Genomic DNA, 16,205 nt, shown 5'->3' with positions numbered 1-16,205 from the left:
TACGAAAGCAAGGAGGAAGCCTATTGCTTGATATAGGCTGCCAAAACATTACCACACATTATTCTAGCCGCGAGGAAAAAAGTAAAGACCAAAGAAGGAAGAAAAAGACAGGAAAGGTTTGAGGAAGCAACAGGAATGTTAAAGAACGAGAAGGGACAGGAAAATGTGACTGCTGATTTCTCCCAGTTGTGCCAGGCCAGAGGTGCCGTCTACGGGAAGCTCGCGCAGTCTATCCGCACCTGCCCCAAGGGCGAGAAAGAGGTAGTAACGTTGGCGCAAAACCAGAGGACAAGGCATTTTCATGTAGTTTTGGTGAACTACAAATACGACGTTGAAGGAGTCTGCAGTGATTAGAGGGAATATAACCAGGTGCACTTACATCTGCGAATTTGCTTTTAGCATTCTTCAAAGAACCCTGAAGAGGAGACAGTGATTTCTTGTCTGCCGGGTCGAAAGCACTGAAGTCTTTCAGCGTTCCCATTGTCTGAAAAAGAGTTTTACAACATGTGGCATACACGCAATATACATTTCACAAATTAAGAATACAGCAGGAATGGTAGTCTGCAGTTGCTTAAAAGCATCTCTTGTAGGAGCACACAAAACGGAGGCGATTTGGGCACATCCATGCCAGCTGCTTACTCCAGCGGATATAAAAACATTTGCGCTCATTTTTAAGGTGCTGTTTCTCTAAAGCGCACTAAAGTCAATAATTCCAAGCATTCTCCTCTCTGCATGAATCAGGCGATGTGCACAAGGCGTAAAGCCGAATGTTACATGAAAGCTCACAGCAGCACAGAGGAGGACCCAAACTTGAAAGCTCTAATCTAGCCTAAGCGGATTCATTTCCTAGGTGCCAGAATAGAAAACTCGGTTACCCAGGTTTCTTTGCATGCTGTGAAAGCTAACCTGATCAAAATTTCCATCCATATTTAAAAGACATCGTTTCGCATAGCCCTCTGTGCTGCTTTCGCTGGAAAAGAAGGAATGAGCAGGTCGCCTCTTTCGTTATCTGCATACTCATGCTGTCGCCTCTTTGCCTTTCCCAAAAAATAGGACCAATCACAAGAGTACTTGCCAAATTTTGCAAATACGCTTCTCTGCTCTGCACTTACATTAACAAGCAAACAGCTTATTCGCATCCTGTTGCGCAAAAGTTTGTGCACAGCTCTAAAGTCAGGTGCCAATAAATTACACGGGCGAGCATAAACCCCGTGAGGCTTCAGTGAGTACACTGTGCGGCTGATACATAACATGGTTTTTCTTTTCTTTGTTCAAGGGTGCGGGACCAAACCATTTTATATGGCTCAGAAGTTTGTCACAATTTTAGGCTTTACTCTACACGTACTTCTTAAGGTCTCTGCCGCGCACTAGTCCTAATACAAGATGCAGATAACATCATGCTCGCATTTCTCAACCCAGCTTGCGATTCGTTATAATTCATTCGTTCTTTTAAACAGCATCTTGCCCGCACCAAGTTTTATTTTACTTCTTCAATGGTGACCAGGCCTTGTTACATTCATAGTATCAGGTTGTGCCGCTGTGGAGCACTTGGTTGCTCCGGCGTACCGTATTTACTTCATATTATTCTGCACCTTTTTCCAAGAAAAAAATTTGTAGAATTGACTTTTGTTGTGTTGAATACGAAATCAAACTAAGCCAGTAACAGCCTTTTGCCATCGGCATCAAAAAAAGTCTGCTTGCTATTTCTTGGGCAACGATATTATAGGTGGCGCCAATCTAGCCTACAGCAATTTTTGATACCAATAGTCCTCGCCAGCATCTGGAGTGTCCAGGTAGCAAGGCGACGCCCTGAACGTTAGCCCGGATGGTAGCGTCAGTTACAAAGACCCGCCAAGTTTATTACGACGCCGGGTTGAAAAAAAAGGCGACCTTGTGTGCGGAATGTTCATGAACACACTCAACAGCAGCACGGCAGCCTCGCGCCGAGCGCGCATCGGCGGTTGGCTCTCCCGCCCAGGGTGCACAGCGTATTGGCTCTCTACCAGCTTTGCTGAACGCGGAAACGCCGTCCGAGCTCCCGCCGAAAGAAAAGCGCCATGATGTGATCCGACAGTAATATTTTCGCACTCTGCCAATGTCTGCAGCACGGACGCCGACGAGGGCACGAAGGAATGAGCTGATAAAAGCTAATGCTCTAAAATACGGTGATCTTGTGCGCGCAGGCTAAGGTTGCACGGAGGTTGGCCTCACTAATTCCCGAAACGTATGTGCTTGATCGGCGGACAGAGTGACTGCAATAAATGTTGGTCGTTGCCAGTGAAAAAATTCATTTCATTATCGAAGCATGAAACTCGCCTGCGCATTATGATTGAGGTCTCTGCACATTTTTTTTCCTGAACTTAAAAAACGGGTGTGCTATAGAATCAAAGAAGCGTCATAATTGAGTAAATACATTAGAGCGCTCCTTGACACGTTTGTGTATTCCGTACGGAGGGCTACAAAAGCAGCATAGCCCAATAGGTTCTCTTACTGATGGGTCATCTCACCACAGTAGAAGTTCTTCTTTATAATGCACTCCATGCGTAGTCACTCAAGGAAGAAATTAACGTTTGCACATGCCGAATGAGGGTGGAGCACAACCGTTACTTGCCTGGTTTTTGAGAGCCTCCAGGCGAACTTTGTCGTACTCCGCAATGAAGTGCATCATCGCCGGCTTTAAGTAGTTTTCGATGAAGCTACCGCAACGGTAGACCTTGACGGGCAACACCTTGGATCCCCAATGGTATTTGTTGGCGAATTGAAAAAAGGGGGCAAGCGCCGGTTCTTCTTCGTCCATGAAGAGAGAGAGCGACAGTAGGAGTTTGAAAGTGGCTAGGTTCATGGACTTCGCCCCACTGGAAAGAGCGGGGCAAGAATACATCTCTGTAGTGTATACGCAAGCGGTCCTACAGTGCTAGCCACACGGGAATATGTAGCAGGCTTTTTCACGACACTTTACTCTCAAAAATTCACTACTGGACTACGCCTGATTGGCGTGAGTATAAATTGGACATATATCTGCCTTTTTAACGAGTTAGCGTTAAAGAATTCGTGGCGCACAAAATCAGCCTCATCGTCGGCGTCAGAAAAGCGACATGGGTGGCAGGTGGGTCACCTAGGTCACGTCAAGTTAATCATTCTTTACGAGAGGTTTCTCAGGACCTGGGTCGCACCAGCTACACCGCTGACAGCAACTGCCATCACAGGACAGTGGCGCATTACTTAACCGCTGCACCTGCAGCACCTGCGCCAGGAATGGTACGAGGACATCAAGAGCCTGTGAATGCTAATGAAAGAAATGAGTAATTCTGCATCTTTAGGAATTAATATTTTAAGACTATCGCGTCTTACGGATAAGACAGATCGTAAATGTCATCTCCAATGTTTTTAGTCTTTATGGAAAGGCGCTACTCGAGTCTTCCTCGGGAACACAAACATTGCCCTACTTATGCAATAAATTTCTTCCATTCGTTCACATTGTCTCAGCTTTGTCTTAAATTCTGGGCATGACCCGACAGCTATCCGAGAGTGATGGCTCCAGCTCTTATGATTCTTAGGATAATTAGGCGGTATCTTGGAGGAATTTCCTGAGTCGCACGAAAAGTCTTCAGTTTTAGCGTGCCTGCGTGAGCAAGTTACGCAGTCGACGAGTATAAACGTCGCAAAGGCAACGCACAGGACAAGCCGCACATTCCAGTGGAAATGCATTCTACAGCTTTGCTCAAGTCAGGCTTCGGTGAAAACCTGCGAATACGAAAATACTAAGAGCTTCATGACGCACAAAGTCTGGTTCCATCCTTTCAGGCGTCATTTTTTCCTGCCATCGTTAAAAAACATTCCGGCAGAACAACACACTCATGCCTGAAAAAAGCGCTCTAGTTTCGCAGCACAAAATAAGAACGGAAGGTGTTAATAGAGATATGCAAAATTTCATACAGTGAGACGCAGTGCTCAGATAGAGTAACTCCTACAAGGATTTTTCAAACAGCTGGTGGACGGAGGAATCGCACTGTTTCGAAGATGGCCGTGGCTCTTGAAATTGAGGGAAAAATATTTTTATTATTACCCGTGGAATTTATCTGCTTAAGAATGGTGGACGTTGTCGTACACAGTTCATTGCTTTTTAATTACTTACTGCGATCACTGTGCGACCTCAGCTAAATTTCCAAAATAAAGGATGCTAAATTCGCCTTAAACTGCTTCCACTTCCTGGAAGTTACCCCAAAGTAGAGTACCCTCGTCAAAACCTGGGTGTCCTCTTTTATAATTTTGTACAGGAGCCCCAGAGTGTTAAGCCCAATGCTTAGAAGTAGTAGTACTATTAGAACCGTTTTGATCAGAAAGCATGAGGAAAGGAATCACGTGATATTTGGTTTAAAGATCACTGTGGGCTCTTTGTCCAGACTGGATGTCGGGTAGCTACGTAGAAAAACCTTGCAGCGAAATCTTTGGCGCGGCCCACTCGAAAAACAGTTCATAACTTTTGCAATCAGCAAACCATTAGGCCTTGCTACCGTTGCAACTATTTCTAAATCCTAAGGTTTTGGTCTCTGCAAACGTTATTTACGGTTCGTCTACGAACTCTGGCCATGCAACTTCTTGTGGCCATATGTGCGTGAGTGGGCTCCAGCATTTCCTGGATTCTAGGAGGGATGACAGTGCCATCGCCGCGCCATGAATGCACCGCGTTTTCTTTTCACAGACCACGCAGCGAAAGCCTGCATCAGCAACTTTTATGGTTATCACTGTGCCTGCTCGGCAGGTGGGCGAACGGTTCTTTACGTCTTGCTAAGACAAAACGGAGAACTGACTGACTGACTGAAAAACGTTATTTTCAAAATATATACAGTGAGCTAGTGGAGCGGTTCTTAAGGGTCCGTTCCTTACAAATCCTAGGTGGGCTGCTCATTATAAGAGCCCATTGGCGGTAGCTGCTGCTCGGGCGCGCCCGACCAGAGCCTTTTGGCTCTATATGTCAGAGCAGCCGAGCAGGGCCGCCTCCCAGTCCTCCCGGGTAACGTTGGCGATAGGGGGAAGGTGCGAGGTTCACTGGCATGCCCATACCATGCGGTAAATGTAGGGGCAGTGTTCTTGGTCTTGTATCTGGATACACGATTGCCGGGCGCAGAGAAATTGTCTAATGTAGTGAAAGGTGTTGTGTCCACCGTGGGTTTGGGAGAGGTGAGTCAAAATTATGTCCCGTGTTACATTGTCGAAAGCCTCCTTAAAATCGAGGGCGAGTACTACCTTGTCATTAAGGGGGTATTGGACGGGATTCAGAATTTCGCGGTGTAGTTGAAGCAGGACATCCTGCGCGGACCATTGTAGTTGGAACCCGAACAATGTGTCTGCGAATACATTTTGGTTTCCCAAAAGCTCGGACAGCCTCTCTCAAACCATAGTCTACATCAGCTTTCCCGCACAAGACGTGAGGGAGATGGGGCGGAGGTTGTCAGTGTTTATGGTTTTCCCGCTTTAGGAATGAAGGTGACCAGGGCGGTCTTTCATTCGATTGCGATGGGTGCCTGAGCTTGCCAGATTGAGTTTATATATGCGAGGAATGTCTCGTAGGCCGTGTCGCGAAGGTTGGCAAGTAATTTCAGTTATTTTGTCTCTTCACGGCACTGTTCCTCGTTTCATTTTACTCAAGGCCGCCTTCAAGTCGTGGAGCCGAAACGGTAGATCCAGTTCCGTGTTCTCGGAGCCTGCATACGAGCACGCTGGCCCTCAGGAGTCCTTTGGGATGCAGAAGTATTGATCGCGTAATATCCATACTAATTTAGAGGTATCTCCGTCGAAGCTATGGATAACCCGTTGGAGACGTTTTTGTGTCTCGGCTCTGGATTTAGTCGGATCGATCAAGGCGCGTAAGAGACGCCAAGTGCAACGGCTAGACATATGTCTAGCAGCCGTGTTGCACCGGTCCACTCAATTCGAGTTGGCGAGCTGTGCTACGTACTCAGCCGCTTGCTGGGTGAGCTCGGCGATGCGAATTTTGAGCTTCCGATTATGTTTTTGGCGGCGCTATCTGCAGACGAGGCTGTGCCGCGCCTCCCAGATGTGCAGGAAGTGGTTGTACACCTCCGCCGTGGTCTCCGATAGTTGAAATTAGATTTCTACCGAACGAAGGTGTGTAACCAATTCTCTTGACCACGCTTGGTAGCCTTGTTCGTCAATAGAGGCCGAATTAGTGTAGGCTTGCCGGAACTTTGTCCAGTTGGGTAGGCGTGCTTGGGCGTGTTATCTTACCAGTGGTTTGGTTCTAACGCTAGTGTTGAGTATGCAGTGGTCACTGCCGAGGGTTTCTTTGGTGTTGGACCATTCTGCGTGTCTTAGCTTTTTTGGTGAAGGTAAGGTCCGGACACGTGTCCCGAGTCACCGAGTTACCCACCCGCATTGGATGTGCAGGGTCGGTGTGAAGGGTCATTGCCAGCGTGGACGCAAGTTCCGCTAGCTTGCGGCCGCGCTTATCTTCACGCACGTACCCCCAGAGAATTCTTTGAGCGTTGAAGTCACCCACGATCACCGGGGGGTCATTGCTCGCAGCCTTCAGGGCCTGACTGAAGAGAGCGCCGAAAGTTACATCTTTTATCTTGGGAGAACAATAGATGTTAAGTATATGCAAGGCTGCGTTTTTTTCCTTAAGCGGAAGAAGAGCGACCATCACAAAGGAATATGCAGCATTCAGGTACAAATCAACCAAGTTGGCTGTATAATTTTTGTGCACGCAGATACAGGAAGAGGGGTCCTGCTGGAACCACCGCAGGAAGTGAATCGAATGTTGACAGAAAAAGCCTGAGGTTCGCCTGCTTGGCACCGGAACGGAATCCGCGGCAGTTCCACTGGGTAATTAGGATGGGGGTGGCCGAATTGGTATGAGGAGAGTGCCTAATTTGAGGCCTTTCCGCCATGGTCAGTTAGGTGAGAGGTTGATTGTAGGGACGCTGCTCCGGAGCAAGCACTCGCGCTGAGGCGGCCATCCTCTATTCCGGAGAGCGAGCAGCTGTCGTCGTCTTCTACTAATATTAGTGTTTCCATGGCGTGACGCATTTTGGGATAGTGGCCAGACACGTCTTCGATTACACAGCTGTCTCGTCGGACGCCACGCGTAGATTGTGCGACGTGCTGTGCGACGATTGTGGGTACAATTTCGGTAATTTTGGCGATCACGGAGGTCACTGCCGCGGAAATTTGACTTTCTAGGGCATTGAAACGGGCGTTCATGCGGGCCCCTAGACGGGCCTCAAGTGCAGCGTCCGCGTTCAGTAGTGCTGCGTTCGGTGTCACGGGCTCGCTAGTCATTGCCTCGGTAGCGGGGCGAGAGGGGGGAATGATAGGCTGCTTTGATTGAGATCCTAGGAGCGCAATTTTCTCGAGGAGCATCTCAATTTTGCCCTCAAGAGCTGCTATTTTAGTTTTCTGGGCACTGCGTGCCGCAGGAGGGCAGGAGGGAGGGGAGGAGGTGGAAGCCCTGTCCGTACCGCTCACTTGCGTTCTATGTTTCACGGTGTTGACCCAGGCCCTGGTATTGTCGTGTGGTGGCGTTGTCGACTGCTTTCCAGTGCTGCCGTGTAGTGGCAGCTTCGTTGACGGGCGCTTGTCGGCACCTCGGGTAGGTGTCACCAGCTTCTCGATGTTGTTGTCCAAGTTTTTGTAACTCACCGGGGCGGCCAAGATGGCGGCTCTTCTTCTTGGCAGCTATTTTCTTTGGGGTGGTCATCTTGTGCTTGCGGAATTTCGCCGCACACTCCCGCGAGTTAGTGGCGTGTGCACCGGCACAAACCGCACACCGCGGCACACACTCGTGAGGGGCCCGCACCCCCTCCTGAAGAGGGGACTGTTGCCCACACAGACCGCACGTGTTCAGCTGCGTGTTGGGACAAGCATCCACTCGGTGGCCAACGGCCCCACACAGGCCGTAGGCCGGGATCCTACGGTAGTTTTTTCCACAGGGATGAGAATATTCTCGTAGTGCACAAAACGCGTTTTTTCCCTCCCGGCGAAGGTGATCCGAGATTTATTAGAGGAGCCGAATTTCCTAACCTCGGCGATGGCGCCTGCCCTCCACTGCACCTGCTTCCGAAGCGATTCAGCAGTGTCCTAGTTGCTGACGGTGATGACGCCGTGGCAGACATAGCCTCCTTGTCGAAGCTATCCGTGGAGTGGAATCTTCCCATGCTTGGTGATAACGGAGATGTCCCCGAGAAGCCGATCAGGTGTCGACGGGTTCGGAGGGTAAATCACAATGAGGTTTTGTGACCTTGCTACCTCGGGCCCGATGTAGACCTTAATGGCGGCGCCGTAGCGATTCTCTGAAAAGGCTTGGTGCAGCGACATATGTTTCCATGGCTTGAGCACAACCCCGAAGTCGCCTGGGCCCGGTCTTGAGAGTGGGCAAAGCTTCCAGTTACGACGGGCCTTGCCTTAGATTCCTGCAGCGCGTGAGGCAGGAGGCTGCGTCTTGCCAGCTGGTGTGCCGGAGGCCGGGGCAGCGATGGTGGCCGCAAGCTTGGCTTGAACGATCGAGCGGCGCGCGACCGCTTCGTTGAGAGATTGGTGCAGACATTTCGGAACAGAAGCAGAATTGTCCCCTTCCGATGTTGAAACTGTCGTCGAGATCATGCCGTCGGGATCGTAATGCCTCGCAAATAATGCAGGGTAAGCCATTTTACATCGGGAGGCCGTTTCCACGCCGCCGCGCGTCGGCGTGGAACGCCGACATCGTTAGCCAAACTGCGTCGCTCGGGTGGTCGCGTGTAATTCGGCCATAAAGTTAGCAAACTTTGGCATACCTGGCGAAATTTTGTGTCCACGTAATCCAGATTGCTTGTTGCGTTGAAGGGCGTCGGTCCAGTAGGGGTGAAGAAGTTTTAGCCGTGGCTCCAGCCGAGAAAGGACAGAGCCGACACGCCACACGTCTTAGTCCGGCGCGCGCTATGGCGCTCGCAAATGACGCAATAGAATCAAACGGAGAAACTTTATTCTGGTCATAGTCAGCATAGGGCATTAGTGATGTATGGAAGATGCAACCGACATTTTTATTGATAGCAAGCCCCAGAAAAGACAGAAAGGCAGTTATATTGTTGCTGTTAACTGTTCAGCATCGTTCCTATGTAACCCGTCGTGATGGTTCAGTGGGTATGCTGCTCGGCTGCTGACCCGAAAACGCGGGTTCGATGCCGGCCGCGGTGGTCGAATTTTGATGCAGGTAAAATGGTAGAGGTTTGTTTACTGTGGGTTGTCAGTGCATGTCAAAGAACCCCAGGTGGTAGATATTACCCGCAGCCTTCCACTGCGGCGTCTCTCTTCGCTTAAATATATATGGGGTGTTGAACCCCGTAAAACCTTAAAACCAAAACAGTTTTTCCAACCCTCCACGATGCCTCTGGTATTGAAATCTGGTCAACAAATGAACAGTTTGTTCATGCAGCTGACCAATATAGTAATAATAAGATGAATATGGTTAAAGATTCACTTAAAAATGAGCCGGTTAAGTCGGAACCGGGGTTTCGAACATTTTTAAAATCGTTTCTGGTGGCCTCCTGGCCCTCGCTCTCGTCAGCAGTAAACTGTTGTTGCAGCAGCATTCCATGTACCGCTCGCTGCCTAAAGAGGGCCGCCATCAGTCTTTAAAGGTCTAACACTTCCAAGCAAGGAGCGGAGGCGACTAAACACATTCAAGTGTTTTCTCCCGCTCGAAGATGAAAAGAAGGCGCGTGGGCCTCGGTCAAGTCAAAGCAAATTTATTTGCACCTATTTAGAGCTGTGAAGTGGTCCTTTGCAATTTGCAGCTCTAGCTGCAAGTGTATCACTTTGTGAATCTTTGGGATTTATAACCGACTCGCGTTACCTCTTTTGAATGTAGCAGGACACGCAGTCAGCAGCGACGACAGCCTCCTGAGCGACCATTGGCGGCTGGAGTTTATCTTTCCCGCGCACAGATTTTTATAGTACACATGCGCAATTGCGTCCTCTTTTAATCTGAAACTGGGCACGCTAAATTTCCATCGCCTGCTTTCTAGGGTAGCGAAGATCCTTATCGGCCTACGGCTTTAAGGCCGAGGTAATTGGAACTGAGTTTTTTGCAAAGGCGATCTCCTGCACTTTTCCGTCAACTTATTGAAAATTTCTTGAATGTGCCATATATCCACCGAAAATGAGCGCGTAGTTTTTGTTATTCTGCTGATTAAAAAATGGCGCTCCACTAATAATGTACGTACCCTTGGTTATAGACTTCTAGAGCCGGTCCTGTGGTAGGATGCCTTCCGAAGAACTTTCCTGCGTAGTCTTCCCCGAATACATTCTTCACCAGCCCATATAGATCCAGCTGTGAATCATGAAAAGAACTGCTGAGCGAAGATCCACACGAAAGCAGCCGGTAGCGTGTTGTTTCTTAGTAACCACAGCTCAGGTGTTTAGTGTGCAAGTACCGCACAACTCGGAAAGGATAAGTTCGCTTAGGAATTGGAGTCCCAGATGCCCCGTGTATGTTGTGTACGGCTTACAGAGCAGAGTTCGGAGTTAGGAATGCTCATGTAAATAGCTGCATGAAAGATAATTGTGCCAACAGATAAAATCAGGGAAGGAGCAACTGGATAATGAACGAATCATCAAAATCTAGATTTCGTTGTGTAGCCAGGTGATAAATTTCAATGTTGATGTTACAAATAGTGCATGCAGCTTTATGAAAAAGACCGCTCAAAATGGTTCGAGACAGTTCAGAATAGTTAGGAAGGAAAAAGCAGGTAATGAAGCAAGCAAAAAGCGTGCGTTTTCCATTTTACGGTGAGTCGTCATCAAAATACAGCCTCACCAGCAAGCCCTATTTAAACGCTGGCAACGCCGGTGAAAGTGGCAAGCTTATAGACGAGCTCTGACTAAGCTACGCACGCTGAGCCAGCATTCTGTTAACTAAGTCTCAGGAATTTAAATTGGGGAGTAGAAAGGGAAGTATGAGTACTAAGTTATAACTAAAATTTTTCATCTTGCTTGTTAATATTGTCACCGACAAACGTAGCAGTACGCGGGAAGAACAGCCGTTTACTACGGCGAGGCATGCCGAACAGCTGCGCTCATTAAGACAAAGAAGATGCGCTGGGAGACATGTTCAGCTACCAGGTGGCGCCGTAAGAATGCCAGCAGTGTGGCATTGCCCCCCTCTCTTTAAAGAGGCATCGACGTGATGCCGCACGCGAAAGGGAAAAACATACGCAAGGGGCTAGCGGGAGTAATCCGCCTTCATTCGCGCCACTGGGCAACATCGGACGTCGGTTGTCGAGACGCCGGACAGTTCCTTGAGGGAGAACTTCGTAGGTCAGCGCACTTAGGCGGCGGACTACCTGGTATGGACCAAAGTAACGGCGAAGAAGCGTCTCAGAGCGCCCTCGCAAACGGATCGGACTCCATACCCAGACTGTCACCGAGTGTGTAAAAAAACTTCCTGGTGGCGGAGGTTGCAGCGCTTGGCGTTGCGTTGTTGTTGGCATCAGATTCACTGGCGAGCAACTTGGCGAGCGGCTTTGGCGTCACGAACAAATTGGTCAGCGTCCACGACAGAATAGGGAGTAGGATCCGGAGGAAGAATGGCGCCAAGCATGGTCATCTGCCATCGATACTGAAGCATCTCAGCTGGGGCAGCGGATATAAAGAATAGCGGATGCCTGCTATTCCTTATTTCCGCAGCGCCAGCTGAGGTGCTTCAGTATCGATGGCAGATGCCGGGACTAGCAAAAAATCTTTTCCTTCCTTTTTACTATTACTTTAATAAAACACCACTACCACCACCCAGCATGGTCAAGGCTTCGCGACTATGCACAAAGTAGAAGGGAGTGAAGCGCGTCGTTTTGTGGAGTGCTATATTGTACGCGAAAGTGATGTAAGGCAGTATCTGGTTCCATTTCGCATGAGCATCGTCGACATACATAGAAATCAAATCGGCAATTGTCTTAAGCCGCTCAGTCCGTTTGTTTGCGGATGGTAAGCTGTAGTGTTGCAATGGCTGGCAACAGAAATATACCGGTTACCCATGGAAGACGCCGGAAGTGGGCCGAGTAATTCCATGCCGACCTGTTGAAATGGGAGGCGCAGGAGATCGATAGGCTAGAGAAGCCCGGCTGCTTTAGTCGGCGGCGTCTTCCGGCGCTGACACTCACGACAGGTTCGCACGTAGCGGTGGACAACCGCAGCAAGTCTGGGGCAGTAGTATCTGGGGCGTATGCGCGCCAACGTGGGGGAGAACCCGAGGTGGCCCGAAGGAAGGTCGTCGTGGCACGCACGCAGAACTTCGTCACGAAGCGTTGTTGGCACTATAAGCAGAAAGACAGTGTCCGTTGGGCCGTAGTTCTTTTTGCAGCGGACACCATCGCGAAAGCAAAACGATGACAGGCCGCGCTTAAGATTCGAGGTGGAGATGAAGCGGTTCCTTCGAGGTACTCGATCAGGGGCAGCAATTTGGAGTCGTCCCTCTGTTGTCAGGCTAGGGTGGACGTGGTGACAGCACCGGAGTCGTCGTCGGACTGGGCCGTGGGGCAGGGAATAGGAGCGCGGGAGAGACAGTCAGCATCACTGTGTTTCTGGTCGGACTTGTGCACGATGGTGACATCAAAATATTGTAAGCGAAGGCTCCATCGAGGAAGCCGCCCCGAGGTATCTTTCAGGTTCGCCAGCCAGCACAGTGAACGATGACTGCTCAGGACCCGAAACGGATGGCCATACAAGTACGGTCGAAAGTTCGTAACTGCCCACAGCACAGCCACACATTCCTTTTCAATGGTAGAATAATTGACTTCGGAACAAGATAAAGTGCCACTAGCGTAAGATATCAAACGTTCTAGACCATCCCGTCGCTGAACAAAGACCGCACCGAGGCCAACGTTACTGGTATCAGTGCACACTTCCGGGCCGGCCTCTTCGTCGAAATAAGCCAAACACAGGCGCACATTGGAGATGGGACTTGAGTCCCGTGAAGGCTCTTTCCTGGTCCTGGCCCCAGAAGAAGGGTTCAGCGTATTTCGTCAGGTGGGTCAGAGGCTCTGCTAGCTTGGAGAAATTGTGAACAAACCGGCGATAGTACGCGCAGAGGCCCTAGAAACGACGCTGGCGCCGTTTGTCTGTTGGCTTGGGGAAGGCAGCTACGGCGGCCGTCTTTACGGGGTCTGGGCTAACACTTCGAGCGCTGATAATGTGACCAAAAAATTAACACACAAAACACAAAAAGGACCTTTTTCCGGTTTCAGAGAGAGACCAGCAGAACGTATGGCCTCAAAACAGCATGCAAACGTTTCAGGTGCTTATCGAACGTGTCAGAGAAGATCACGGCATCGTCGAGTTATACGAGGCACGACTGCCACTTCAGGCCAGACAGCACGGTGTCCATCATTCATTCGAAAGTGGCAGGGGCCGAGCAAAAGGCAAAAGGGAGCACCTTAATAAACAAGTACAAACCGTCAGGAGTAATACAAGCGTGTTTTCTCGGTCGCGTTCGTCGGCCTCTATTTGCCAATACCCACTGTGGAGGTCAAGTGACGAAAAGTAGGTGGCATGGCGCAGGCGGTCTAGGGAGTCATCAATGTGTAGCAGAGGGTACACATCTTTTTTGTGACGTTATTGAGGCGTCTGTAATTCACACAAAACTTGAGGGTGCCATCGTTCTTCATGACGAGAACAGGCGATCCCCTGGTGGTCGTGGATGGTTGTAAGATGTCGTCCTGGAGCATTTATGTAACTTGGCGGCGGATGGCGTCCCGTTCTTTTGAAGACACCCCATAAGGGCTCTAGCATAGTGGTTTTTGGTCGTCAGCAACGATAATTCGGTGCTTTGTAAGCGGCGTCTGTCGCATCTTGGAATTTGATGCAAAAGAGTCGCGGAAGGAATAGCTGAGGTTTCCACGCACCGTTTCTGACTGGCCAAGAGGTGAAGGATTATGTCGGTCGGTATGGCTGTAGCCGTTGCATCGTCGAGGTCCGACGAGGTGGACAAAAAGCACTGCCTAGTACACTCTCCAAGCTCGTCAAAATAATCGACGAACTCTGTCTTCGTTTAACGCGGTGGCTCACGGGTAAAATTGGAGACTCAGAAGTCGGTTCGAGTGTTGGCAAGTTCTGATAGGCCTCGAGCTACACAAACTTGCCGAGCGAGGAGCAGCGACATGTTCGCTTCAGTGATGCCAACCGTGCCGGTGCTATCTCGCGGAGGGATTTTTATGTGGTCGTCGCATACGCGTAACATTACTCTGCTGGGCTCGGTGTTGGCGTCAACGGCTCGCTGGGTGGAAAATGATACCATAAGCTCCATACCATAAGCACCAAGCTCCATACCATACCATAAGATACCATAAGCACCATGCTCTTGAAGGAAATCCATGCCCATAATGAGATCTCCTCAACAGTCACGTGGTACGACAAAGGAACCAGTAAAAGTAAGACCGCGGATCTCGATGCAACAGGTGCAGATGCCGGTTAGCATCGCTACATGGCCACCGGCGGTGCGGATCACGGGTCTACACGTAGGCGTCAGAACCTTACGGAGAGTCGTGGCGAACTGCCGGCTCATCACAGAAAAATCACCGCCGGTATCGACGAGTGCGGTCACTGTCGATACCTCACTGTTCATGACTGTCGGCGGTTACTAAAATTTCACCAGAAACTAATCCTTCGCAACACGCCGGTAAGGTCGCCGGATCGGCTCGTCGCCGCTCGGGCCTTCGCGTGGAATCGTCGGGTGGAGGCTCTTGACTGTGCAGTGGCGGCGGCCCCACCCCCGGAGGACGCCGTCTTCAGTTTTCCCGGCGAGGGGACATGCCTCTAAACTGTCCAGAGGATGAGGGCCGTCTGAGCGAATCAAAGCGCCTAGGGGACGGCGAACGTGGTTGGCGCCGCTGCGAGGTCAGTGGCAGCACCTGAGTGGCCAGGTACACCTCTATGTTCTGCGGTCGTTTACCATAGCGCGGTCGAGGTGTGTCCGGTGGGAATCCTCTCAAACCCATCCTCCGGCACGGGCAATTCTGCAGAATATAGCCGGGCTCCCCACAGCGGTAGCAGAGCGGGCGATTGTTCGACGTTCGCCATACGTGCGCTTTGCTGAAAGGAGGGCACACGTTCTGCTGTTGCTCGACGGGACGCAGGTAACGATGAGGTGGTCGTGGTCCTGCAACGGGGCGAAACGCGTGCGTCGCGGAGGCAGGTCTGCTCAGGGCATCGGTGTAAGACATGACGTGCGGTTCCAATAGTGGTGCTGGCGGTGTTTGCCCCGCTCGCCGGATTTCGTTACGGAAGACATCGCCTGTAGAAGCTACGCTTGCCGACGGAGCATCTAAGTGGAGGTGTCGCAGTTCTTCGGGGACAATGCTCCGCACAAGCTCTCAACGCCTCAACCCCAGGGGCTGGCAAGGACGTGCAGTAGTGAGCGGCCGCAACATTTGCCTGACGACTGTATTGGGAACTCCTTTCCTGCAGTGAACGTTCCATGGTCGTAGCTTCATTGGCGAAGGCGGCGCAGTTCCCGGAGGATCGCGCATGAGGGCAGCAAACAGCTGCTCCTTTACCCCGCGCATAAGGTATCGCACCTTTGTAGCTTCGGGCATGGCCGGGTCAGCACGATTGAACAGGCAGGTCATGCCCTTAATAAACATGTCCACACTTTCAGACTGCTGTGACCTGGAGCGAAGGAAAATTTCAGCTTTTTCTTTTACGCTTGCTCGAACTGAATGTGGCAAGCTACTAACGGGCGAGAAGCTGCCCATTTGGAAAAAGAAGCCTCGTGGTTTTCAAACTACGTTTCCGCCGAGTCTTGCAATGCGAAATACACGTTCATCACCTTCCGCTCGTCGTCCCATTGGTTGAATGCAGCAACACGGACAAAACTGGCCAACCAATCTTCAACATCCTCGAACCGGTCGCCGTGGAAGGATTGTGGCCACCGCGGTGCGAGAAGGACGAACGGCTGGGCACTGCCGGAGTAATGACTTGTCTGGCTGCCAGTGGTGGAAGTCATAGCTCGCACAGGCCTTGTCAGTGGCTCAAACTCGGGTTGCAGGCCTCGCAGGCGACGGCTCGCTTTGTGGACTGGTGTGGCGTCCGCGCGTCGGGAAGAAGCGTCAACGATATCGTCGGGGAGAAGCGTAAATGGGGTGGTACCCAGCACGGCTCCACCAAATGTCACCGAGAAACGTTGCAGGACGCAGGAAGCACCGCCGTTTACTGGGGCG

At 50.6% G+C, this 16,205-nt stretch overlaps 1 protein-coding gene across 1 annotated transcript in view; it reads right to left on the bottom strand.

The window, feature by feature from the left end:
- The window catches only part of LOC144119988 (uncharacterized), a 161,699-nt gene that overhangs the window by 69,487 nt on the left and 76,007 nt on the right, over positions 1–16,205 (bottom strand). The window contains exons 10-12 of the mRNA XM_077652477.1: positions 10,221–10,327; positions 2,612–2,855; positions 380–484 (exon numbers count right to left, since the gene is read on the bottom strand). Coding sequence (XP_077508603.1) covers positions 380–484; positions 2,612–2,855; positions 10,221–10,327 — 456 coding nt within the window. The remainder of the gene's footprint in view (positions 1–379; positions 485–2,611; positions 2,856–10,220; positions 10,328–16,205) is intronic.

Source organism: Amblyomma americanum, chromosome 2 (genome assembly GCF_052857255.1).
Source record: "Amblyomma americanum isolate KBUSLIRL-KWMA chromosome 2, ASM5285725v1, whole genome shotgun sequence".
Taxonomy (NCBI): Eukaryota; Metazoa; Arthropoda; class Arachnida; order Ixodida; family Ixodidae; genus Amblyomma; species Amblyomma americanum.
This window is presented reverse-complemented; position numbering and strand designations above follow the sequence as displayed.